Below are 26500 nucleotides of genomic sequence, written 5' to 3' on the forward strand. Positions count from 1 at the left end.
GGCCATGCAGGGGTCTGCAACGTTTTCAGGCCAAGGACCCCCTTAGACGAGAGAGAGCTGAAGCAGGGACCCCCACTGCGTATTGTATAAAGTAGTGTTACATATTAAAAATGTTCACAGATTTCTTAGACAGCTTAGACTAGACTTGTTTGACAGCACAGTCATCAGTGTAGCTCAGGGGTCTTCAACAGGGGGTCCGGGACCCCTAGAGGGTCCTCAGAGTTCCTACAGGGGGTCCTCCAAATCTTTGTGTAATAGAAGCTTTTTTTCTCCTTTTCTATTGTAACCCTAGCGTCCATATTCTGATAACTTTATCCAAAAATAGCTGATCTACAAGCTCTACAACGCCTCGCACTGTGAGGCGTTGTGAGCTTGTAGATCGGCTATTTTCTTCAAAGAGGTTTGGTGTTGAGGGGAAAAGGAGCAGACTAAGTACAGAGTGAAAGGTCAAGTTTATTAAGTATTGACAGTTCAAGTGGTTAAATATCTGAAAACACAAATTGACATGAATCCAAAATGCACTGATGATTGTGCTGTCAAACGATGAAACTATATGGAATCTATGAACAGGTTGTGGGGGTCCCTGCTTCATCTCTCTCTCGACTAAGGGGTCCTTGGCCCTAAAACGTTGAAGACCCCTGGTGTAGCTTGTTGGACTAGTGTGTATTTTTAGACATTGAACCACTTGATCCGTCAATTAGGGCATTAACCAAAAAAGTCGACAAGTCAACTCAGTCGACTTTATTACACAAGTTGACTCCCACCAGGGAAAGTCAAAAGTTAATAAATAAATTAAATGTCTCCACTCTGTCACATTGACAGGCTGGACAGAAGTGGTAACATTAGCCACCAACGTTATCCTGTTGGATACATTATATAGGCCAGGGGTTGCCAAACCTTTTTGTCTCATCCCATAAATATTTGTTTAATCCGAGGCACCCCTACATTATCATTTTCACTCCCAGCACCTTATATTTATAGCATAGCGTCGTTGTCGGGTGGAAACCTTGTATGTCCAAAACCGTTCGTTTTGTATTTATCATCTATAAAATGTACTAAAGTAGTGAAAACAGCAGATCTATGCATCGCGAGGCGCTGTGTGCTTGTAGATCTGCTGTTTTCACTAGTTTTGTGCGACAGTCTTGTATGAAGAAGCAGGGCTTTGCTTTACCAAAAGACGCACACATTTGAAACTTGGAGATACGAGGTTTCTGCCCGACATTGGGCCTCATTCACCAATAAGTTCTTAACTTTCTTCTTAACTTGTTCTTAAATTTCTTCCTAAGTGAATTCCTAAGTGAAGTCCAGTCACATTCATGAAACGTTCTTAGGAAGGCAAAATTGTTCTTAACTATGTTCTTATCATGATGAATGCCGATCCTCGTAACTTGAAGGGGTGTGCCAGGTAATCCTAATTATCATAGGTAGACGCCCCACATATCCTAATTTGCATCCCTATTACCATAGGGAGCCACCCACAAATCCCCATATAAGGCACGACTCTCTGCAGTCACACCTGTGTTTGATTGCTGTACACAGAACTAACAAGAAATCACTCACAGAAATAAAGTTGAGAGAATGAAGGCAAGAATAGCCTAACTAAAGTGTAAAGATGGTGGAACACCAGGCTCCAAACATTAAAAAAAAAATACTTCTGTGGAGATACTTCTGAAGTGAACAGCTAATTATTTGTATTTAATGAATGAATGTATTTTATTATTTCACTATAGACATCAATGTAAATTTGCTGAAATTAGAATGTTATCCATATTTCATGTTTGGAAATAGCATTAGTTGTGGATATTAAACATTTTATTACTGAAAGCTGGTAGGTGGGTATAGAGGGGCTTTAAGTTAGCAGCTGCTTGGTATGTAATGGGGTGGAAGTAGGGGTGTGGTGGTTGGGATATGGTGCATGGTGCAAGGGGGGCTTTCAGGTAGGAAGGGGACAGGAAAATGGGCGTGTGGCGGCTGTTGGGGGGGGGGGGGGGGGTAAAGAGTTGTGCCGAGGGGAGGGGGGGGGGGGGAATTTTCAGACCTGTTGAAAACTAGGTTCTAAACATTTTCATGTCAAGGACCCCCAAATTAACATGCATTCTGTAGACCCCCATGCACCTAAAAATATTTTCTGCCTGGGAAGATTTTTCAAGATTTATCAAAGTGTTAAAAAAATATCCCATCTACAAGCTCAAATTGGGCTGTAATGGTTATGCGTTCGGTTGTGAGCTTGTAGATCGGCTATTTTCAAACAAATTTTAAAACTGGGTTAAAATGGTAAAACTCTTCCTTGTTTTACTGTGGACCCCCTGGAACTTCCTAAAGGACCCCTGGAGGTCCTCAAACCACACTTTGAGAACCACTGCTCTAAAGATATGATACAAATATTTTGATGATTTAAATCATATTATTATACAACTGTAGAATTGATGAAACTTAAAGAATACATTATTTTAGCACAGCATGTCACACTTAAGAACTAAAAGGCCACCCTAAGAGTGCTCTACAGTATGCGTAGATTTTTTCTTAACATAAGAACAAATCACAGCTAAGAAAACATTGGTGTATGCCAAATCTTCTTAAAAAACTTCTTAAAAGGGTCTAAGAACAAATTTCTTCGTAAGAACGTTCGTAAGTAGGTTGGTGAATCGGGCCCATTGACGATATTTTATGTTGCGAGGAAAACTTTGAGATAACAGCCATTTTGGTTAGAACTGATTGAAAATAACTTTGTACTTCAAGTTTAACATGATACTAAATATCTTTTCAAGTGTCCAAATAAATTCCAAATATTATCAAATGATCTCGCCGTCACGGCACCCCAGGGTGCCCCGTCACCCACTTGAAACCCCCTGATATAGGCAATAGGATTATTAATATTCAATAATGCTGGTTGCATCAAAACAAAAGGCTTATTAAGGAAGAAAGGATCACTTTAGGCTATTCTATGAAGTCCAGTGTTAAGTCATTGGTTTTGTCCCCCGTTCACGCCCCCGACTTCAACTTAACTTTTTACCACCTCGCAGCGCGAGGCGTCAGGGGTGAGATGCCGTGGGCTCGGTTGGGCTCGGCGAGCCCACACTTCTTTTTTTCAAGCTGCACGTACGCACGCCCCACATGCACACACACACACGACCACCCTACCAGGCTAGCTGTTTTGCATAACAATACTCGGGTAGGCTCATCTACATCCTCATTTACACTTGTACACGGCCAGCAGCACGTTCGCCTTGCATTGAACATCTCATCTGTTTACTTCACAAGAGTGGAAGAAAAACGAAGCAGTGTGTTGTTTTGTCAGAGCTGCAAGCGGAGGGAGAGTTTCGAAAGTGTCTATGATTGTAAAGTAGCCTAAAGTCTATGTATATGTAAAGTTATTTTATATTTTATATAAAAAATACATTAATTGAAACACATTAATTGAAACTATAATGTAACTAAATAATAAGAAATATAGTTAGGCTACAATAAAAATGTTGTGATGTTGAATACAGTATTTCAACTAGCACCGAGCATGCGAGGCATGCGTGCACACATGCGCGTGCACGCGCGCGCGTACCTGACGTGCACGTGACGTCATGAATTTAGAGGGGTACCACTTCTAAAATCCATATCACACCACTGCGAGGCGTTGTGAGGGTCCCTGGACCCCTGGTGTTGTCAGAGGTCAGCTGGGGTCGCCGACCCCCAGCCAGGGTCAAAGTTCACTGACAACAAACTGTCTCTTCCCTCTGATTGGCTGCACAAAGAGTTGGTGGATTCATGAACCAATCACATTACAGGATTCATGAACTAACTAGCAGCACAGGTCTCCACCAGGTCAGGTGTGTTATTGTGGCCTCCTGGTGGCGCTAAATGAGAAACGGGTGCCATGTTTTCTTTGGCCTACCCATTTAGGCCTAGAATTATTGAATGCTTTATCCAGTGAAAAATAGCAGATCTACAAGCTCACAGTGCGGCACCGAGGCATTTTGATCCAAGAATTCTGTGAGATCTGTGCTACAGCATGGGCTTTGGCTGGGACAGAAATAAAGGGATCTGATTGGATTAGAAGGGCTTAAGGAACGCTCTCATTAACCGGGACTGAAAGGGTCAAGGATCGTTGAGAATAGCAGATCTACAAGCTCCCCCGCAATGCGTACTCTAGGCCTGTCTGTCACAATTATGAAATCATTGCGTAAACAGTTATTTGAGATATTCTTCTTTTGCTTCTTGCATAATCATCATAATCATCATAATCATCTTGTGTTTTCAAACATTTTCAAAAACAGTAGAAATAGCCGATATACAAGCTGTAAAATCATCATAATATCTAGGCCTGTGACGATTCACTTTTTCCCGATTCGATTCGATTTCGATTCATAGGCTGACGATTCGATTGTATCACGATTATTGCGCTTTCCTGAGATTTGCGATTCGAATCACGATTATTGCGATTTTTCCCCACAAATTACAGCTTTTTTATATTGAAAAATCTTAAAACAATTCTAAACAATATAAAACATTAAAAGTTGAATCATATACTTCAAATCAATGCAGCCAAATAAAGTCAGTCAATCTTTCTGACATTTATTTCAGCCAAAGTGCCAGTGGTACAACATTACAACAACATGTTCCTGGTCAAGATGCCAGAAAACACAGAACAAAACAGTCATAAAAAAAAGAAGAAAAAAAAAATCGCTGTGCTGCAGGCCTACAGCACTGTGCTAGCTTTAGCCATAAAGCTGTTCCTTTAGGACCTGTACTTACTCTGACTGAAAGTGGTTATTTCACCATCAGGTTAATTTCGCCTTAAAAAAATAAAAATAAAATAATAATAATAAATAAATAAAATCGGGAAAATCGATTCTGAACTTTGAAAATCGATTAATTGAATCGCCAGCATTAACATCACGATAATATAGTGAATCGATTTTTTTGCACAGGCCTAATAATATCCTAAATAATGAAATGACACGTTTGATTATTTGGGATATGATGATTATGTTTGGGGCAGGGGCGTAGCCAAGGGTGGGCCTGGACACGCCGAGGCCCACCCATTTAGTTTGTGTGCCCACCCAAAATAAAAATAATAATAAATAGCCGATGTACAAGCTCACATCTGAGCCCACCCACATTGTGCCAGGCCGAGCCAGTTGGTAAATCATGGCTACGCCCCTGGTTTTGGGGTGTCGATGGTCTGAAAGGTTTGAGAACCACTGTGCTGGGGTTAGACCAAGGGTCTTCAACAGGGGCTCCGGGACCCCTAGGGGGTCCTCAGAGTTACTACAGGGGGGAAACCATTTTTTCTCCTTTTTAGCCATTTGAAACCCTAGCATCCATATTCTGAGAACATTAGCCAACAATAGCAGATCTACAAGCTCACAAGAGCTTGTAGATTGTCTATTTTCGGCAAAGAGGTTTGGTAGAGGGGAAAAAGAGCAGACTAAGTACGGAGTGAAAGGTCAAGTTTATTAAGTATTGACGATTCAAGTGGTTAAATATCTGAAAACACAAATTGACATGAATCCAAAATACACTGATGATTGTGCTGTCAAACGATGAAACTATATGGAATCTATGAAGAGGTTGTGGAGGTCCCTGCTTCATCTCTCTCTCAACTAAGGGGTCCTTGGCCTGAAAACGTTGAAGACCCCTGGGGGTAGACAACCGGGGTGGTTGTATTTGGTCTGCCTGCTCTTCTAATGAGTACGATGCATCCCAGATCATACAGTGTTGATTCATTTTTACAGGACAATTTCGATTTTTAATGAAATTTCATTTAGTTTTAGTCACCAATGTTTGCCCGAGGATGGACTTTGTAACTGTTGCAGGCTGGGCTCCAAAACAAAGTGGTTTTAGAACTAGAGAATTATTGTAAAACATCTGTGTTACTTAAACTACAAGAAGTCTACACAATTAGAGAATGTAGAATTTTGTTATTTTGATCAACGTGTCCCTGTTATCTCTCCTAGCAGGCACGTGCACGCATAGACATCAAAGGGGGCTCAAGCCCCTGCCCTTTTACCTGTCTGTAAAAAGTGCCCTCTCTCCAGACCATGAATGCAGTTTTTACTATGGAGAAAGAAATGTAAACGCTCCCATTTCCATGTCCAACAGCATTGAAAGAATGTGTGCTCCGTGTACATGCTTGGTACAGTATAAATGCAGGGTTGCACACCGAAAATAGCTGATTTACAAGCTCACAACACGTCACACTGCGATGCGCTGTGAGCTTGTTGATCGGCTTTTTTAACTGTTTTTGACAACATTTCAGCAACTGCCTTCAAACATCCTCTGTATGTCCATGTCTGCTGTGGTACCAACATCATTACAGCATGCACATTTGAACTAGGGATGGGACGATACGCGATATTATCGATTATCGTGATAAAAAACACTCACGATAATCGTATCATGGAGATTTAATTTATTGTGATATTGTTCTCCGTCATGACATGCACTGGGATCAATTCACCTTTTATTTGCCGAGCTGCATATCCGGTACCACTTAAACTCTCTATAATTGGTAAAAGGTACTTGATAATATACGTACTTGATACAGTCTTTTTCCACTCTCTATCAAATGTCTTTGCCAAAAAATAGCCGATCTACAAGCTCTGTGAGCTCTGTGAGCTTGTAGATCTGCTAATTTTTGCAGAGCAGCTCCATTTTACTGAAACCAAGTTTGAAATTAGAATTGAACACACAGAATAATAATACGAAGCAACTGAATTAAAATGGTAGTGGATGGAGTGTCCCACCGAGTGTCCCACCAAGACACAGCAACCAATGGGTGTGAAGAGGGGCGGGACAACGGGCGGGACTTGACAAAGGGTGAATTGTGTGTGTGTGTGTGTGTGTGTGTGTGTGTGTGTGTGTGTGTGTGTGTGTGTGTGTGTGTGTGTGTGTGTGTGTGTGTGTGTGTGTGTGTGTGTGTGTGTCTTCCAGCCATCCAGGATGACGAGCGGCTGTCAGCAGAGGAGATGGACGAGAGGAGACGTCAGAACATCGCCTACGAGTATCTGTGTCACCTGGAGGAGGCCAAACGGTACTACTTTCTTGAGTTACTTAAAATCAAACCAGTCAAACCACAGCTCTTTACTTCTGGGGTCTTGGTTTTGAGGCTAAACTGAGCATTGTACTGACCATACCCACTTCAGTATCATTTTGTATTTGGATTATCACACTAAATCCCAGTTCCCATTTTATATCTCTGTAGAAAATATAATTAAACCAATCAATTTGTATCGCTACAAAATGTGCCTTCATTCAAGCTAAATAAGTGTTGAAAAATGCTAGCGCTTTTAGAGCTGCTGCTGAATTTAATTGTAATGATTGCAGCCAGTAACGGTAGAGAGGAATATCCATTCACCAGACCTATTCTTCTCCCTCCTGCTTCTTGCTTCTGTCTTTCGTCATCGTCGTTATCCGTTGATGAAAATATTTATCCGCATGCAGCAAGTATCTTAATATCACATACTAGACAATGTCCTTTTACAGTTACTGATGGTGTACTGTGTTCTAAGGATCAAGGTAGTTTGTTCTCGGGGGAGAGGAGTCTGTTTAAACAGCATTGTTTTATTTTATTGTCTGATAAAGTCACAGTATCACATTGTATTACTCTTCACTGTTAGAGGAGGCCAGGTAGTGTGTTAAACAGAGTCAGACACTTATACATAACGAAAACAACATTGCGTGGATGCACCTGGGACGTATCCTCAGTGATGTAGCCTGAACTCATCAGGGTTTCGGGTCTTGCAACATCATACCCCTCATCCAGGTGACCCAGCCGGGGTTGATCAAGTCCCAACTTACGTCCCAGTAGCTCTGCAGTCCCCACGATCAGTCCTATTAGGGGAAGATAGGGTCATACAATCCACTGCTGCAGAGACTGGGAGAGGAAATCTGGTGCGTGGAAGGACCAGGCTCTGTGGGTTGACTCCTGTCCGGGCCCCTCCTACGTCCCACCAGGTCCAATAGACAAGTAGCTCACAATGAGCTTGTAAACAAATAGGTCTGCTATTTTTGGCAAAGCTATTTGGTGTAGAGTGGAAAAAGAGCAGACCAAGAACAGAGCCAAAGGTCAAGTTTAGGCTAAGCATTGGTATTGGGTAAAAGGATACATAGCATAACTCATTTCATGTACTTCCTGTGAGATCACACCTGACATCTCCGTTTATAGCTGAGCTGAAACCAGTGTACGCCTGATATGGAACCACTTCCTGTCAAACAGGAAATATGATGTTGCAGATGTGATGTGCTGTGCCGTGCGTGCGTGTGTGCGTGCATGCATGTGTGTGTGCGTGTGTGTGTGTGTGTTTGTGTGTGTGTGTGTTTTCGTTTCATTTTCTGCCCTGCCTACAGTGTGCCGTTCTCACATTGATTTATTCACGTTCAGGGGCAGGCTCGGTTCTAGACCAGTTTTCACCCTTGGCAAGCTTTCTCATAATGTGATTGATTGATTGATTGATTGATTGATTGATTGATTGATTGAAGTATTTATTGTCAGTTTGCGTAGGAAAAGGTACAGTTTCATGACAGTACAGTTCACTGGTACAAGGTCAACTAAAAGGATACACCCGAAAAAGCCTATGGCTTGGTTTCAGTTGAGATCATTGTGAGCCAATACAGTGGTTTGAGTCACAAGTAGCCCATGGCAATTTGTCATCTTTGTAATGATTAAGTATACAGATGAAAGAACAGCATGTTAACTTTCAAATGACATGTCGTTCATTGGAATCGTAAAATGAAGCAGATATGCCCATTTAAAACTTGAATACCAAAATCTGAGAAAATAACTTTGGTGTCCCTCTTCCCTCTTCGCCTGGTAATGGGCGTTAACAATGGCTAATTAAAGGGATATTCCACTTTCAACAGGGAAACAGCTTATGGGCTTTTCTCCACACACACACCCATTGTAACTTCAAACTTCATTTTAACCATGATTCATTAAAAACACCCATTATTTTTTCTGGTGACATATTTTTACCCTCCTGGGTGTGTATGGGGAGAGGCGCTGGGCCTGGAGGGCCTGGTAACATTGACATTAAATATCTAAATATTGAATCAACCCCTAGGGGTCCGCGAGGGTATTGCAGGGTTGTACAGGAGAAAATGGCAATATGTATTTTACTGGGTAATGTCAAAACATGGACAGTCCTTGTGTGAGCCTGCTCATCTGTAAATACCTTGACTAGTACAACTGTTATTGAATAGAAAGCAATCTTTATTTGCCATTATGCTGTTTTATTTTGAACATAATATTGGCATTGGAACTGGACTGTTGATGTCAATTGTATAAGCAAAATGCTGTGGTCAGGGGAAGGGGGTACTTGGCTTCAGAAATCAAAGTATAAAGCATACATGGGCAACTGGCGGCCCGGGGGCCACATGCGGCCCCCACCTTCACTTAATGTGGCCCGCAGGTTAATACTGGAATACTGATATTATTGATTTCAACTGTTATAATTCCAAACATGACCTGCTTTAAATACGTCAGTCTATATTAGTCGCTTAATGACTAGTATAGTAGTATGAAAATGTATTTTTTTTTATGTCCAAAGTATTTGTATTTAGGTTCATAAAGTGAGTATATAACTAAATGTGTTTGAAATTAAATCAAATTGTTACATTTCAGGATTCCAATTAAAAAAGAACAAAACATTATTCAGGATTCCAATTCAAAAGAAGCAAAAATAGCTGATCTACAAGCTCAAAACGCATTGCAGCGCGATGCGTTTTTTTGAGCTTGTAGATCTGCTATTTTTGCTTCTTTTGTACAAATTAGTAGGACGACAAAGTAGGACGTAACAAAATGCAATGTGGCCCTCTGGAGTGAAGGTAGACATATAGTGGCCCTGGCCCCTCACCATCATCAAAGTTGCCCACCCCTGGTGTAAGGGGTACTGCAGCCAAAAAAGTTTGAGAACCAGTTTACTAGTACTCGTGGTTCTCTTTGTGTTTCTGGTAATATTATCCCATTTAGGCCTAGAATTATTGAATGCTTTAACCAGTGAAAAATAGCAGATATACAGAGCTTGTATTAGGCGCGGTTCTAGCCCTGAGCAGCAGGGGGTGCTACAGGGCGCCCGCGGCCGCTCCACGCCCGTGCACGAAATTTTTATTAATTTATTTTTTAAGTTTTGCAGTCATTTTGCCCTATTCACCAGCAGTCTCCCAGTCCCCAACCACCCCTTAGGTTAAGCAAAACAAGCCAAAAACAACAGTTTAAGTCCTGTTGTATAGTTGGGACTGAACGAATTGAATGTAAAGGAGTAGTAGGCTGTACAAATAAACATACAGCTTCATCTTGCATAAAGGAATTAATTATATTGGACTAATAATCGCGCAGGCTCAGGCTGTGTTTGCATACTGCATGGTTTCATAACAAGTTGTTTATGTTGCATCGAGGCCAACAACACATGTACAGAATAATGAGAAATATAGTCTGAAAGTGAGGTCTGCGCAAATGTTTCATAGGTTGATATTCATCTGTCCAGAAATTAATCAATTATAGACTACTCACTGTATGGTCGAGTGGTCACGATCGTGCGTCCATCAATGCATCTCTGTTATGCAACTTTGGGAAAGTTGTAAAGGCTTTGGTGGTGATCTTGTACAGTTTCCATAACATCTCCTCGTAAAGAACTTCAATCGAGTGTATTGTTTGTTTTATATGGGTTGTTAGTTGTCCTGCGTGCCTTCCATAATTCCCATGGTCCATGGGTTAATGGACTGCTGTCTTCTCTCTCCCCCCAGCGCCCCGTTCGTAAATTAATGTGTAGGCTAAACTGTTCTGATAATACAACTTGTTTTGGCTGTCCATTCATGATGTATAACTTAAACTGCGCGGTCGTATTCCAAACCAATGCATCTTAACAACGTAACAAACCGACAACTAGGGCCAACCCAGCAACAACTATCGTTTCCTGTCTTACTTTCACAATAAAGTGTCTCCCGTTTACCTCCCAATGCAGCTTATTTCACGCAGGTTATTATTAACAGGAAAAAGTGTAGCTTAACCCGTGTGTTTTTGTGCAACCAAACGTGCATGGGAGAGAGAATGATGAGGGTGAGAGAGAGAGAGAGAGAGAGACATTGAGAAACAGAGAGAGAGAGAGAGAGATAGAACTGCTGTTGTTTAAGAGTAGTACTGCACTTGGTATCACACTTTTCTCCGTCTGACCGTCTCTCTCCCGATTTTGCTAGCCCCGAAAACTACCGGTGCTAGTCCGGAAAATAGTGGTGCTTAAGCGCCAAAAGCCTCCGCGTAAATCCGCCACTGCTTGTATATCTGCTATTTTTGAAAAAGTCGTGAAAATGTGTGCAAATCTTTGAAAATATGTATTTTCAAAGCGAACGTTTGTAAATCAAATTTTGCTTCTGGGTGGTCCCTGGAACAAAATATTTTGAGATGGGGGTCCGTGGCCAAATACATATCATTTTGGGGGGCCTTCACGTGAAAAAGTTTGAGCACCACTGACATAGTAGTCTCTGAAGAACAGACTAACTGAGCACCAGTTGAGTGAAAAGGACCTTTTCTTTGACGATGGCTGGCCAGATTGCTGACACAGAAACAGGGTTTTCAAAAAATCTTATTTTTCAAAAATAGCAGATCTACAAGCTCGCAGTGCGGCACTCGGTGTGCCCATTCTAAATGGGTTATTATTGTCCTCTCATGTTGTCTGTGTCAAAAATGGAATTGTGACAACAAACGTCCACCAGGGCGATGACCCCAGATGAGGTCACATGACGTGAGTTACTGTTTTACCACGACTGGTTGGACTTTGTCTCTGAAGGCAGGAGGGGGGGTCGCTCTCCATTCAGACATGCTGCCATTCAGACATTGACTTCTAATTGTCTGAATGGCGACACTTCCACAGAGGTTAGGGTTAGGTATAGGGTTAGTATCGGAATGGGGAGATGTCTGAATGGCAGCATGTCGGAATGGGGGGATGCACCCAGGCTGGAGAACCACTGAAGCTGCTTTATGATTACATCACAAGATTTACAGGAGGAAAACACTGGGGGAAATTTGAACAGGTTCTATTCATGGGTTGCATTTATAGTTCCATACCATTTACAGTATGTTCAGTACCAACACTGGTGTTTCAAGGTGTCTGATTGGCATAGAACTAATGCCAATCAGAACACCTGTTTTGGTCCTCAACATAGGGCTACAAAAATGCAACCCATGAATCAGTTGGTTTTATTAATATATATTTGTTGCGGTGCTAACCGCTCCAATACCTGACGTGTGTGTGTTTGTCCATGTGTTTTTTCCAAGGGGTTTCCCACGGTATCAAATACTGATGTAGAATGAATCTCTCTCTCTCTCTCTCTCTCTCTCTCTCTCTCTCTCGCCATGGCTACACGGAGCTGGATATTTCATTTATCCTGGTTTTTCAGATATCCACATAGAAAAATATCTAGGTCCACACGGAGCTGGATATTTCATATATCCCGGTTTTTCAGATATCCACATAGAAAAATATCTAGGTCCACACGGAGCTGGATATTTCATATATCCCGGTTTTTCAGATATCCACATAGAAAAATATCTAGGTCCACACAACAAAGATATCTAGGTCTAACAAGCACACACACAGTAAAGTCTTCAGAGATATCCGGGTTCCCTGTCTACACGGATCCAGTGAATCGGATATTTTTCAATCTCTCCACTTATTTATCCGGTTTAAAAAATATCCAGTTTCACAGCCGAAATATCCAGCTTCGTGTGGCTGCAAGCCCCAACAGCACAAAAAATGTCTAGCTTCAGAAATATCCAGCTCCGTGTAGCCGGCACCTGGTGACAGGTATCCTGGGAGAGCAGTGTGTCAGTAAGGATTAGGATTATGTGGGAGCCGCTAATAGAGCTGTTAGCCGTGAGATTAGGATGGTGTTGTTGTGTGCTCTGTGCACGGGGCTGCAGGAGTCATGATGACTCACTTCCTCTAAAGCAGCAGGAATAGAGGGCATGCAGCCTGACATCATCGTAGCCAGAAGTTAAGCGGGAACGTCTACTGAGTGGCAAAACACAGTCAGTAGGACTCAGTGGGAGTGCTTCCACACTCCAGTGCTTCATTCTGCTACTTGGTTTTGAACGTGGGTGTGCACGTGTGCACAGTATCTAAGGCAGTGGTTCTCAACCTTTTCAGGCCGCGACCCCCAAAAGAATCATATTTGAACTGGGCCCCACCCTGCACAAGCACTTGGAATTGTAGGAGTTGGCATTACAATTAGTTTGACTCGATCTATTCCATTGTTGCAAGGCGTTGTGAGTATGTAGATCGGCTATTTTCACAATTTCTGCCTCTAATATTTGACAATTTGACCAATGTTTGACCAGAGGTACTAAAAAGGTATTTAAAGTCCTTAAATTGTCACTTTAGAAATGTGCAGATACCCTGTATACACTTATACTGTATGTTGGTCTGTTTACTGTTGAGTGAGAAAACAATGTCAACATTTAGCTAAACATCTGGGGACCCCCCAAAATAACCTGGGGGTCCCGACCCACAGGTTGAGAACCACTGATCTAAGGGATAGGGTAGGAGTCTCAGAAGTAATGTGGGAGTTCCCGTTGAATGTAGAAGAATTGTTATTTTGACGTTTGCCTGTTATCTCTCCTATGGAATGGAATTGTGGACAACATCGTATCCAACGATGAGAAATTATTGTAAGGTTTTGGGTCTGAGAGGATAAATGACATCAAATGGTGGTCCGTGGCTCAAATGCAGAATAAATAAGTGATGTGAAAAGTCAGCCAGGACCTTTAATGTTGTTGAAGCCAGTTTGTTGTTGGGTTCTTGGCCACAATAAACAGCTGAAATGTCAGTCAGACAGACAGACAGTCTGTCTGTCTTAGACTGATACTTCAGTCCGCACATCACCACCCCCTGTTGGTGGGTGGTGTGTAGTGTGGACTGAACCCGGAGATATTTTATTTTATTTCAAGCGCGCCTGAAGAGTGGGCGCATTGAATGGGCCAATCAGGGCTGTAGACTTGAGGCACGTGGTATGCTGGTCCGGTCCCAGCCCCCTCCCTTCGGAGCTGTTCTGCCCACATGAGATTCCGTAGTGGACTCTGATTGGTGCTCTTCTGCCCACGTGAGCCGCTAGTGGACTCTGATTGGTCCGTGAAAACTGTCATGGCGGAGTCAGACTCAACTCGAATTATTTTAATAAACAATACAATAGTGCCGTTTCATTACGTTTTAATACCATTTTGCACTAACGTAAACATGCAGTCATATAATATGTTATGAGAAATAACGTATTTTTGCAATGTCACGCCGCGTCGCCGTCGGCGATACACGGGGCTGTGTGTGTGTATGTGTGTGTGTGTGTGACGTCAATAGGCTTTACCCCGCCCCCGCTGAAGTAGAATCTCCGTCCCCAGGCTCAGACTCAATCCCAAAACGAAGTGTGTGATTGAGTCTGGCTATGCAGTCAGGCTATGTCTGTCTGTCTTTCCAATCAAATACACTGGGTGCATGCTGAATCTCACCACGCACACACGCACGCCACATTTCTTTTCAGAGTCAGACTTTGTACCTGTGTGACACTAAGTAAACATTGTGTAGTTTGAATACAGTGTGTAGATGTTGGAGGTGTGTGTGTGTGTGTGTGTGTGTGTGTGTGTCTGTGTGTGTGTGTGTGTGTGTGTGTGTGTGTGTGTGTGTGTGTGTGTGTGTGTGTGTGTGTGTGTGTGTGTGTGTGTGTGCGTGTGCGTGTGTGTCAGTGACAGTGTTGTGACGTCTCCAGACGGGACAGTGACAGGAAGGTGTTTTGGGGGGGCGGTGGTGTCATGGTGTTGTAAACAGACACACAGGACTGCTCCAGCTTGCCTATCTTTCACACATGGCTTCCAGTAGATCGCCTCCGCCCCCCCCCATAAAATAACACTGCGCTCCCAGAGGCTGTGAAAACAACGATGAATAGATCACATATTGATCAGCCTCCTCGTAATGTCAGTCTCAGACACCAGGGTTTCTTAGCTGGTGTGTCGACCGTTCCAACAGTCATACGATTGGACGTTATTAGTCTGCACAAACTCAGAGGAGGGGGCGTTTCTCCTCACATTGTTTAAGCAAAGGAAGTTGTTTTCTCCTGGTCATGATGAGGATGATGATGATGATGAAGATACCAGGATGTTCTGGCTTTGTGTGACTTCCTGTGTGTAAAAAACACAGTGGTGGGGGATGGAGGATTTCACTGTTTACAAGGGTGTGTGTGTGTGTGTGTGTGTGTGTGTGTGTGTGTGTGTGTGTGTGTGTGTGTGTGTGTGTGTGTGTGTGTGTGTGTGTGTGTGTGTGTGCACGCGCGTGTGTTTGTAGGGGCCAAAGAGCTCTCTCTTAACTCATATGCTGCTATTTTAAACATAGGCTGAACTGTTTTCCTGCCAAATTGTCCTTACCTTTTAACGTGGGCACGCGCACGTATCGTGCACGATCTGTGCGCGACTCATCTAGTAGACGTGTAGACTCGGTGACAGCTTTCGAATAAAAAAACCCCCATTGAAATAGACATATCCGTTGCCACGCTGTATCCCTGCTTATCCGCCAGTGTTTACATGAAAAAACATTGGAAACAGCCAGCTGTGCGCTATGGTAACACGTGGACACGTTCGCGCACATAGCAGGCGATATGTGCGCAGATCATATGCCAGGCGGGTAAAAGAATCAAACAGCTACAAAATAAAAAAAAAACAGCGTGGAAAAAATACCATTCTATGGCCGTGCAGTCAGCTCACTTGTTTACAATGAAAAGCTATGCGAACGGAGCTGCGATTGGACCTCAGACCGGATATGGAAACCTATATCCAGTCCAAACGGGAAATACGACTGTCATCAGAAGTGTTATCAATGCATTCATGTTTGTGCCCTACACAAACGTGCCCTCCACTCCCTCCACTGGCTCCCCGGTCGCTGCCTGCACTGAATACAAAACACTGATGCTGACCTTCAGCAGCCAAAGGTACGGCTCCTCCATACCTCCAAAACCTGATCAACCCCTACAACCCCACCCGCTCACTCAGATAGGGTTACCAACCGTCCGTAAAATACGGGATCGTCCCGTTTTTGGAAACTAAAAGACGTGTCCCGTATTGAACTGATACAGGACGCTCTTTGTCCCGTATTTGAAGGATGACGGGATGATTTAATTGAGAAATGACAGTGATTCTGCCTGTCAGTGAGCTTCCACTCTGCTCTCCTCTGAGACAAGTGCTGCATCCCATTGCTGTGTGAGGCGCTGCGCTGTTTGTAGGCAGTTCATTGGCTCATTAACACAGTGTTGCTAAGACACAGTCTCTGCCCAATCCCTTCCCATGGGCTGTAGGTTCAGTCCACAAGTTGCCTGCGCGAGAGTGCGTGCGAGCGAGCATACGACAGTACTCGGCTCAGAACATTGTTTAATGTCTTTAAAAAAAACATGTGACTGAAGATTGTGTAATATTAGACATGAATCCATGATAGGTGATAGCCTAAACACCAAGGTGAAAAAGCAAGCAGGCAAGCAAGCAGAAAATAAGCCATGGATGGTATTCCTGGGAGCATTACAGTTGTCTTGTCTGCCAACTAAAGCGCCCCCAGACTGGCTGGTATGTGAAATAACATAAGCATGCGTTGATTTTGTTTTTAAAACCTAATGGTTATTACTGTATGCCAATATGATTAAACTAGTGTTGGGTACCCAGGGAGTGGCACATGCGTACCAGGTAGACCTATATGTTTTGGAAAATTGAGAGAAATAAAATATAGTTAGGTGGCCCAAAGACACCCGAATTAATATTGTGAAAGGAAAAATATGATTTAATATAGGAAAATACCCGTTTTAGCCAACTTTATAACCGAAAATACCTGATTATTTCGGCGCCGCCACTTTCCTCAGAAGTATAATGAGGTGTCCCGTATTTGAAACTATGGGAGTTGGCAACCCTACACTCAGATCAGCCAACACAGGGATGCTGACAGAACCCTAGCTAAAAACCCCAGGACAACGATCCACTCGTCCCTGACTCTTCTCCCTCCTGGAATAAACTCCCTGGATCGTTGGCTTACCTGCTCGACACATGGGCGGAATGCTGAGTCACCTTGTTGTTATTGTTGTCAGAATGCAGAGTCATGTCTCAGTAGCCGTGGCCTGGCTCCTATCAGCCTAGCTTTAATTAGCATCAACAACATGTGTTTATGTACAGGACAGTGTGTGTGTGTGGGGGGGGGAGTATGTGCATGAATGAACGTGCACTGAATGACTGAATGAGCATGTTATTATTAAGTGTGTGTGTGTGTGTGTGTGTGTGTGTGTGTGTGTGCGTGTGTGCGTGCGTGTGTGCGTGCGTGTGTGCGTGTGTGCGTGCGTGCGTGTGTGCGTGTGTGTGTGCGTGTGTGTGTGTGTGTGAGTGTGTGTGTGTGTGTGTGTGTGTGTGTGTGTGTGTGTGTGTGTGTGTGTGTGTGTGTGTGTGTGTAAACAGGTGTAATAATGAAGTCTTGCTGAGTCGTGCTGACCTCATCACTGCCTCCTCCTCCAGATGAGGTCAGGTTCACTAGAGGTCAAACTCACCGGTCAGCAAACTGCTCTAAACCTTTTATTACTGCTACTGATTCTCACACTGTCAGACTGGTTTCACTCAGACGGAAGAAGCCAGCATGTATTCTACCGAAGCATTTTTTTTAACCCCTTTTTTTCCACCCGGTGTCAATTATCTAATGTGATCCTGGGCTCTGCTCTCCCTCTGCCAACCTGGTCAGAGCAACGGACTGACCCATCATGCTTCCTTCAGTGCATGAGGAGTCCAAGCCAGCCATCGAAGATCTCTGCAACAGAAGGTCCAATCTGCTCGTGATTGACATAATTAATGTGAGGTTGATTTCTTAATTTATATGCTCCGAAATCGCTCCTATATTCGTCAAAAAAAAAGAAGAAAAAAAACGCAGCAGTGTGCAATGACCTTAAAAGTATGGTGATTGTTCAGGCCGAGCCGAGCCAGCCCAGTAGGGCCCAGTTGGGGCCCAGGTAGGGCCAGGTCTTAGTCTTCAGGCCCATTGAGAAGTGTATCAGGGTCAGATAGAAGAACCCTGGCTGTTTCTTATCTTGACACAGTTTGTTATCTTGGCTCCAGTGTGTTGTCCTGACAGAGCTTCCATGAGGAGAGACTCCCAGTCAGTCAGTATATTCACTAATGTGTAACAGACTTCCAGACGAGCCATGATTCACTGTGTTCTAAATCATTAACAGCAGACGTGTGTGGTTAGTTTCCTACGCCTGGCGGAGACCCTGCGTCCCATGAGCAACACACACACACACACACACACACACACACACACACACACACACACACACACACACACACACACACACACACACACACACACACACACACACACACACACACACACACACACACGGAGGGGCTCCAGCACGCAGGTGGCTGGGGGGGAGGGGTCCATTATCTAATCCTTTAACTATTAAAAAAATAGCAGATCTACAACCTTGTAGATCTGCTATTTTTTTTAAATCGTGAAAATGTGTGCAAGTCTTTGAATATTTTTTAACTCGATTCTATAAATGTATCCTTAAGTTTTTGAAAAATGCATGTTTCTATGTCGGCTTTTGCACACATTTTATTTTTCAAAAAATAGCAGATCTACAAGCTCGCAGCGCGGCACCGAGCTTGTATCCACCTGTTTCCAACGTCCCATTGTGCATTGCGCAGAAGGCGTGCGACATTTCCGGGGTCGCAGCCGAGTGTGATCTACAAGCTCACAGTGGTTACATCAGCAACGCGACGTGAGCTTGTATGTCTGCTGTTAAGCGGATGTGTCCCGCAAATAATTCTACAGTAAATTCTGTCGGAAACAGGTGGATATCTGCTATTTTTTCAATAGTTAAATCATAAAATAATTCCAGTTCTTAACTCATTCCCCGCCAGGCCCGATAGTCCCGAGATTATTCCAATGTCTTTCCCCGCCAGGCCCGATAGTCCCGAGAATTAAAAAAAAAATAATAATAATAATAATTTTTTTTTCAAAATTTTTTTTTTTCAAAACATTTTTTTGACCCCCAAAAATGGAGTAGGCATGATAGCAATCGCGAAATTGCATGTTTAACCCCCATAGCAACCCCATCTTTCAAGCATGGCAGCCATTTTGGCAGCCATCTTTGTTAAACATAGTGGCTGTTATCTCATGAATGCCTGAACGGATTTCCATTCGGATTTTTTTGTTTGAAAGCTGTGAGCAATGTGGACACACGTGGTGCATTATCTAGGCATGGGTGTGCATGATCCGTGCACACCCAATTACATGGAAGTCTATGGAGACGAATGGCAGGTGGGAGTACGGAGGTATGTTAAAATGGCGGTCAATGTGTTAATGGGTTGAGTTTGGTCCAGAACACATCATTTCAATGAAGAAGATGTTTTTATGAGCATGTGTGTTTGTTGGAATGAGTCCTGCCCTGATGCATTGGTTCCATGTATTATTGACCCTGGAAGGAAGATTCACTGAGTGCACTTCATCTAGTCCAGGGGTTCAATATCATTTTCACTCCCAGCACCTTATAGCAGGGGTCTTCAACGTTTTCAGGCCAAGGACCCCTTAGTTGAGAGAGAGAGATGAAGCAGGGACCCCCCACAACCCATCGTTTGAGTTCATGTAAATGTGTGTTTCCAGATATTTAACCACTTGTTAGACTTAGTGTAGATTAAGTAATGCATATCGTCGTTATCGTTTTAGAAATGATTTAAACTAGTGAAAACAGCCGACCTACAAGCACACAACGCCTCGCACCGCGAGGCGCTGTGTGCTTTAACTCTTGAGGGTGTAACATGAAACGTAAGGGTCCATTTGGTTTCATTTCAACTCAAGAGTTAAAGATCAATAAGGGTCCATTTGGTTACCAACTCACCCATCATTTAGCTGTGGACCACCTGGAACCCCCTCAAGGACCACTGGTGGTCCCCGGACCACTGGTTGAGAACCACTGATCTTAAATGAAGATCTTCATCATCTTCATTCATCCTCCCTTTTTCTTGCCTCACTCTTTTTTTTTCTCTTTTTCCTCTCCTCTCTGTTTCTCTCTCTCTCTCTCTCTCTCTCTCTCTCTCTCTCTCTCTCTGTGTTTTCGTCCCCCCTGGGTGGTGATGAAACTGCCCCCCCCCCCCCCAATACCGAGCCGATGACCTCATCACACTGAGACCATGACCTCATCATCATAAACCTACATTCATGTTCTGCTCTGTACTTCATGTTGTTGTGACACAACCCGGTGCGAAGCTATACATCTGACTTTGTCTGGGACACAACACGTGGCCTACATCTGGATCTGGCCTACATCTGGATCTGGTCTATATCTGGATCTGGCCTACATCAGGATCTGGCCTACATCTGGCCTACATCTGGATCTGGCCTACATCTGGCCTACATCTGGATCTGGCCTACATCTGGCCTACATCTGGATCTGTCCTACATCAGGTTTACATCTGGCCTACATCAGGATCTGGCCTACATCTGGATCTGGCCTACATCTGGCCTACATCTGGCCTACATCTTGGCACAAAGCACCCAAAGTTTGTCGTACGCCCAGGGTCACATTGGCCAAGCTTCAGGGGACGCTTAATGCAGTTAAATGGCAACGCTCACTTCAAACTAGGTGTGATTTATTTTGACTGTACTGTGCTTTCTGGCTAATAAAATATTCAATTGGGCTTGCAAAGCTGGTGTCATACTGGGATGCCCCTCCCCCGGCAGCCATTTTGAGAGGGTCGGGGGATATATACTAGCTATAGTAGCAGGGCTTGACATTAACTTTTTGAGGCACAGTGTCATCTGGACAAGTACATTTCCCATTCACTTGTCCAGGCACAAAAGTCACTGGTCAATTTGCCATTTCAGTCTTTTTTATTCTTTTTGTTCCCCCTTTTTTTGACAAATAAATAAGACCTCCTTGGCCCCCTCCACTCCACAGTCCATAGTCTGCATACAGCACAAAGCTGCTAGGAGCATCACAGCAAAAGTGAAACCAAAAGCCACAAGTATATTTAATTATTTTTCCTTAAATCTTTATTCCACGATTTTGTAACCCATTTTCCACCCAGGGTCAAGTACATTTTTAAGTACATTTTTAATTAACTTGTTCATAAGGATGTAATAGTTGTCCCGGACAACAGGACAAGCCTAATGTCTATGAGCCTTTCTGCAGTGCAAAAAAACAAATAAAAAATAAAGTTGAGCCTCAATGCATGCATGCAGCGTACTAGCTCTAAGGAACATTTTTAAATGTACTTGTGGCTTTTGGGTTCACTTTTTCTGTGACGCTCCTAGCAGCTTTGTGCTGTATAGACTATGGACTGTTGAGTGGAGGGGGCCAAGGGGGTCTTATTTATTTGTCCAAAGAAATAAAATAAAAAAGAAGGTGAAATGGCAAATTAACAAAGTGACTTTTGTGGCTGGACAAGTGAAAGGGAAATGTACTTGTCCAGAGGACACTCTGCCTCAAAAAGTTAATGTCAAGCCCTGCTAATAGCTGTGGCTTTTGGTTTCACTTTTTCTGTGACGCTCCTAGCAGCTTTGTGCTGTATGCAGACTATGGACTGTGGAGTGGAGGAGGCCAAGAGGGTCTTATTTATTTGTCCAAAAAAAAAGAGGAAAAAAATAATAGAAAAGACTGAAATGGCAAATTGACCAGTGACTTTTGTGCCTGGACAAGTGAATGGGAAATGTACTTGTCCAGATGACACTGTGCCTCAAAAAGTTAATGTCAAGCCCTGCTACTATAGCTAGTATATATCCCCCGACCCTCTCAAAATGGCTGCCGGGGGAGGGGCATCCCAGTATGACACCAGCTTTGCAAGCCCAATTGAGCATTGAGGACACTGTCTTAGACACCAACCCCAGTGGAGTCCTGGGGAAATCTCGCTTTTGTGAACGCCCATCATTTCGACCGGAGGGTTAGCGACTCACTCCACAGAGGTTAAGGTTAGGGTGAGGGTTAGAGTCGGGTGTCGAAAAGATGACATGTAGTAACAGCGACACGCTCCCGGAGTCCTAACCATAACCCCCCTAACCCCAGTGATTTTTGGAGTAAACCTTGTGTTTTTGCAGAGCAGACCGCTGGCTCAGGGAAGTGCAGAGACAGTTAGAGAGGCAGGGGCTGACATTTCTAAAAGTGCCTTTTGGTGAAAATAGCAGACCTCCAAGCTGTGAGCTTGGAAAGTTGTCTATTGTCAGTATTTGATACCATACTAAACTAAGTGAACACTGGAGATGTGGTGTAACGGCATGGATTTCTACACAGAGAGGGCAATTTTTTCAACATAAGATGCTGCATTCAAGTTCAGGAGAGTTTGGGCCTTCAGGTATGGCATGGCAAGAGGGCATTTGCGTTTCTTTCGGTTAAATCTCACTAATTCTACGTTTCATTATTTCTACTAAGGGTTAGGTTTAGGGTTAGGTTTAGGCATAGTTTTACTGAGGTTAGGGTTAGGTTTAGGCGTAGTAGCTGAGGCCAAACTGGTCAAAAATCATCAATTTCGTGCACTTGGTGAAGAGTTTCTGATTTTTGGTATGGTGTTAGGTATGGGTATAAGGTTTTCAAAAACCATCGCAAACAAGTTGGGCTCGCCCCCTAGTGGTCTGTTTGCAATGAATCAAATATTAGATATGTCAGTATATGGTTCAAACCCCAAATAATTGATGAAAGAGATTTATCAATGGATTCTGTTACTATTGGGTATGATAAACAACATACTAAAAATTCAGGAAAAAATAACTACCGGAAAGGCACCATTTTCAAGATGACGTCCACGATGGCTGCCGGGAGCTGAAAATGACTATAAACTGGGTTTTAATGTGTAAAAATTCATAATAAATCTGCACTTGGTGAAGAGTTTTTGATTTTTGGCATGGTGTTAGGTATGGGTATAAGGTTTTTAAAAACCATCGCAAACACGTTGGGCTCGCCCCCTAGTGGTCTGTTTGCAATGAATTCAATAGTACATTTGTTAGTATATGGTTGAAACCCCAAATAATTGATAAAAGAGATTTTACAATGGATTCTGTTACTATTGGGTATGATAAACAACATACTAAAAGTTTAGGAAAAAATAACTACCAGAAAGGCACCATTTTCAAGATGGCGTCCACGATGGCTGCCAGGAGCTTAAAATGCCTATGAACTGGGTTTTAATGTGTAAAAGATCATAAAAAATATGCACTTGGTGAAGAGTTTTTGAATTTTGGCATGGTGTTAGGTATGGGTATAAGGTTTTCAAAAACCATTGCAAACAAGTTGGGCTCGCCCCCTAGTGGTCTGTTTGCAATGAATCAGATATTAGATAGGTCAGTATATTTTAGACCACTAGGGGGTGAGCCCAACTTGTTTGCGATAGTTTTTGAAAACCTTATACCCATACCTAACACCATACCAAAATGTAAAAGCTAGTTACCAAGTGCATATTTTATATGAATTTTTACACATTAAATAGGCATTTTTAGCTCCTGGCAGCCATCGTGGACGCCATCTTGACAATGATGCCTTTCCGGTAGTTATTTTTTCCTAAACTTTTAGTATGTTGTTTATCATACCCAATAGTAACAGAATCCATTGATAAATCTCTTTTATCAATTATTTGGGGTTCCAACCATATACTGACAGATCTACTATTGAATTCATTGCAAACAGACCACTAGGGGGCGAGCCCAACCTATTTGCGATGGTTTTTGAAAACCTTTTACCCATGATACCTAACAACATACCAAAAATCAAAAAGTGCAGATTTATTATGAATTTTTACACATTAAAACCCAGTTTATAGGCATTTTCAGCTCCCAGCAGCCATCGTGGACGCTATCTTGAAAATGGTGGCTTTCCGGTAGTTATTTTTTGCAGAATTTTTAGTATGTTGTTTATCATACCCAATAGTAACAGCATCCATTGATAAATCTCTTTCATCAATTATTTGGGGTTTGAACCATATACTGACATATCTAATATTTGATTCATTGCAAACGGACCACTAGGGGGCGAGCCCAACTTGTTTGTGATGGTTTTTGAAAACCTTATACCCATACCTAACACCATACCAAAAATCTGAAACTCTTCACCAAGTGCACCAAATTGATGATTTTTGACCAGTTTGGCCTCAGCTATAGTGGTTAACATTCACCAGGTTAACATTCACCCGCGTCAAACAAATGGAACGTCGAACAAATGTTATGTTGAAATATTGACATAACATTTGTTTTCTTTCACCATTGTGAAAACTGCACTCATGGTCTGGAGAGGACACTTTTATTACAGATGGTTAAAAGGGCAGGGGCTCAAGCCCCCTTTGATGTCTATGTGTGCACATGCCTGAGCAGGCTGCTGCTGTTGTTTTGTTCAGGTGGTCCGAGATGCAGAGCTATCTGCAGCCTGTAGGTGGTGCTATGCTCCTGCCCCCTCCCTAAGGCATGCTGTCTGGGTGGGCACACTGCAGCGTCTGTCTGTCTGTCTGTCTGTCTGACTGTCCACCTGTCTGTCTGTCTGTCTGTCTGTCTGTCTGTCTGTCTGGGCACACTGCAGCTTCTGTCCACAACAATGGACACTTCTCATTGTCCTGCCTGTCTGCCTGTCTGGTGAAATGTAATCGAATTGAAACGTTTTGATTGATTGAGTATTTTATTAGACAAAAATGGAGAACAGTACAAGTATAGTCAATACTATAACAAATTTAGTACAGTATAGGGCATTCACAAATAGTGATTTTTAGTATTTGAATTATTCGACCTCAAAGTATCCGAATAGTCGAATATTCGACAGGACTGGCCAAACTGTCAAATATTAAGTAAGCAAGAGGCAAACATTGTGAAAATAGCGTTGCGAGGCGTTGTGAGCATGTAGATCAGCTATTTTTAAAATGTTCTGGATTTACCCCCATCCGGAATCAATGGGGGTAAATCGTATGTACAGTATATGTATATTTCTAATGTGTGCGTGCGTGTGTGTGTGTGTGTGTGTGTGTGTGTGTGTGTGTGCGTGTGCGTGTGCGCGTGTGTGTCAGGTGGATGGAGGCGTGTCTAGAAGAGGAGCTCCCGCCCACCACAGAGCTGGAGGAGGGGCTACGGAACGGCGTCTACCTCGGCAAACTGGCAACGTTCTTCGCCCCCAAGATGGTCTCTGAGAAGAGGCTGTATGACCGCACGCAGAACCGCTACAAGGTACAACCTGGACCCTGTATTCATAGAGTGTGATAAAAGGTCCATTACTGTAGCCCAGGGTTCCCCAATAGGCGGCCCGCGGGGGGCTACTGTCTGGCCCCCACCAACCCCAGTAATAATGGTGTTATAAGAGCAGCAACAACACTATTATATCGTCGTTGTTGGGTGGAAATCTCGTATCTCCAAATTTGTATGTTCTTTCGCAAATCATACGAGGCCGTCGCACAAAAGTAGTGAAAACAGCAGATCTACAAGCACACAACGCCTCGCACCGCGAGGCGTTGTGTGCTTGTGTGCTTGTAGATCGGCTGTTTTCACTAGTTTAAATAATTTTTAAAATGATAAATGCAAAACGAACGGTTTTGGACATACAACATTTTCACCCGACAATGTGTCAATAGAGCAGTTTTTAAAGGGAAAATCGATTATTATGAATATAAATAAGTAAACACTGTGATTCTCTAGCAAATACATGGACATTATATTTCAACACATATGGACAAACCTGCACCTTGACATGAACACAGAGATTACACACAATTTATCCATAGACCAAGAGTAGCTATATGGAATGGAAAAGTAATTAAACCCCTCTTTTTCATTTATATTGTATACAATCCCACTTATTTGCACTGCAAATGATTCGATACCAATTGTCTGCATTGTAAACGATACTGATACGATACAACGCCAAAACGCTACGATATATGCTTTTGCATAACGATATAGTAGATCGTTGCAAATTAAAATCGATTTTTCGATTCAGTTACTATATTATTGTTACACCCCTAGTAGCCTTTATTCATAGAGTGTGATAAAAGGTCCTCTACTGCAGGGGTTTTCTAACCAAAATGGTTATTATCTCAACATTTCCCTAGCAACATAATCACTAAAGTGTCATTACTGTCAGGCAGAAACCTCTGTCGCACAAAACTAGTGAAAACAGCCGATCTACAAGCACACAACGCCTCGCATGTGCTTGTAGATCTGCTGTTTTCACTAGTTTAGTACATTTTATAGATGATTATTCAAAACGAACGGTTTTGGACATACAAGGTTTCCACCCGACATTGCCGACAATGATGATGATATGCTATAAATATAAGGTGCTGGGAGTGAAAATTATAGTGTAGGGGTTCCTCGGATTAAAAAAATATTAATGGGGTGCCCTGAGACAAAAAGAATTTGGAACCCCTGCTCTACTGGACCCTGTATTCATAGTGTGGTACAAGGTACATTACTGTAGCCTTTATTCATAGAGTGTGATACCAGGTACATTCATGATTTTGAGGGGGTCCCTGAGGGGGTCCCAGATGACA

The 26500-nt window shown here is 42.9% G+C and overlaps 1 protein-coding gene across 2 annotated transcripts in view; it reads left to right on the forward strand.

Annotated features, from left to right (window-relative positions):
• Nucleotides 1-26500, forward strand: part of iqgap2 (IQ motif containing GTPase activating protein 2) — a 99662-nt gene that overhangs the window by 3344 nt on the left and 69818 nt on the right. For both annotated transcript variants that reach the window (XM_080738858.1, XM_080738859.1), the window contains exons 2-3: nt 6928-7027; nt 25025-25181. In XM_080738858.1, coding sequence (XP_080594984.1) covers nt 6928-7027; nt 25025-25181 — 257 coding nt within the window. The remainder of the gene's footprint in view (nt 1-6927; nt 7028-25024; nt 25182-26500) is intronic.

The sequence above is a fragment of the Nannobrachium achirus genome, assembly GCF_963921795.1.
Source record: "Nannobrachium achirus genome assembly, chromosome: 12".
Classification (NCBI taxonomy): Eukaryota; Metazoa; Chordata; class Actinopteri; order Myctophiformes; family Myctophidae; genus Nannobrachium; species Nannobrachium achirus.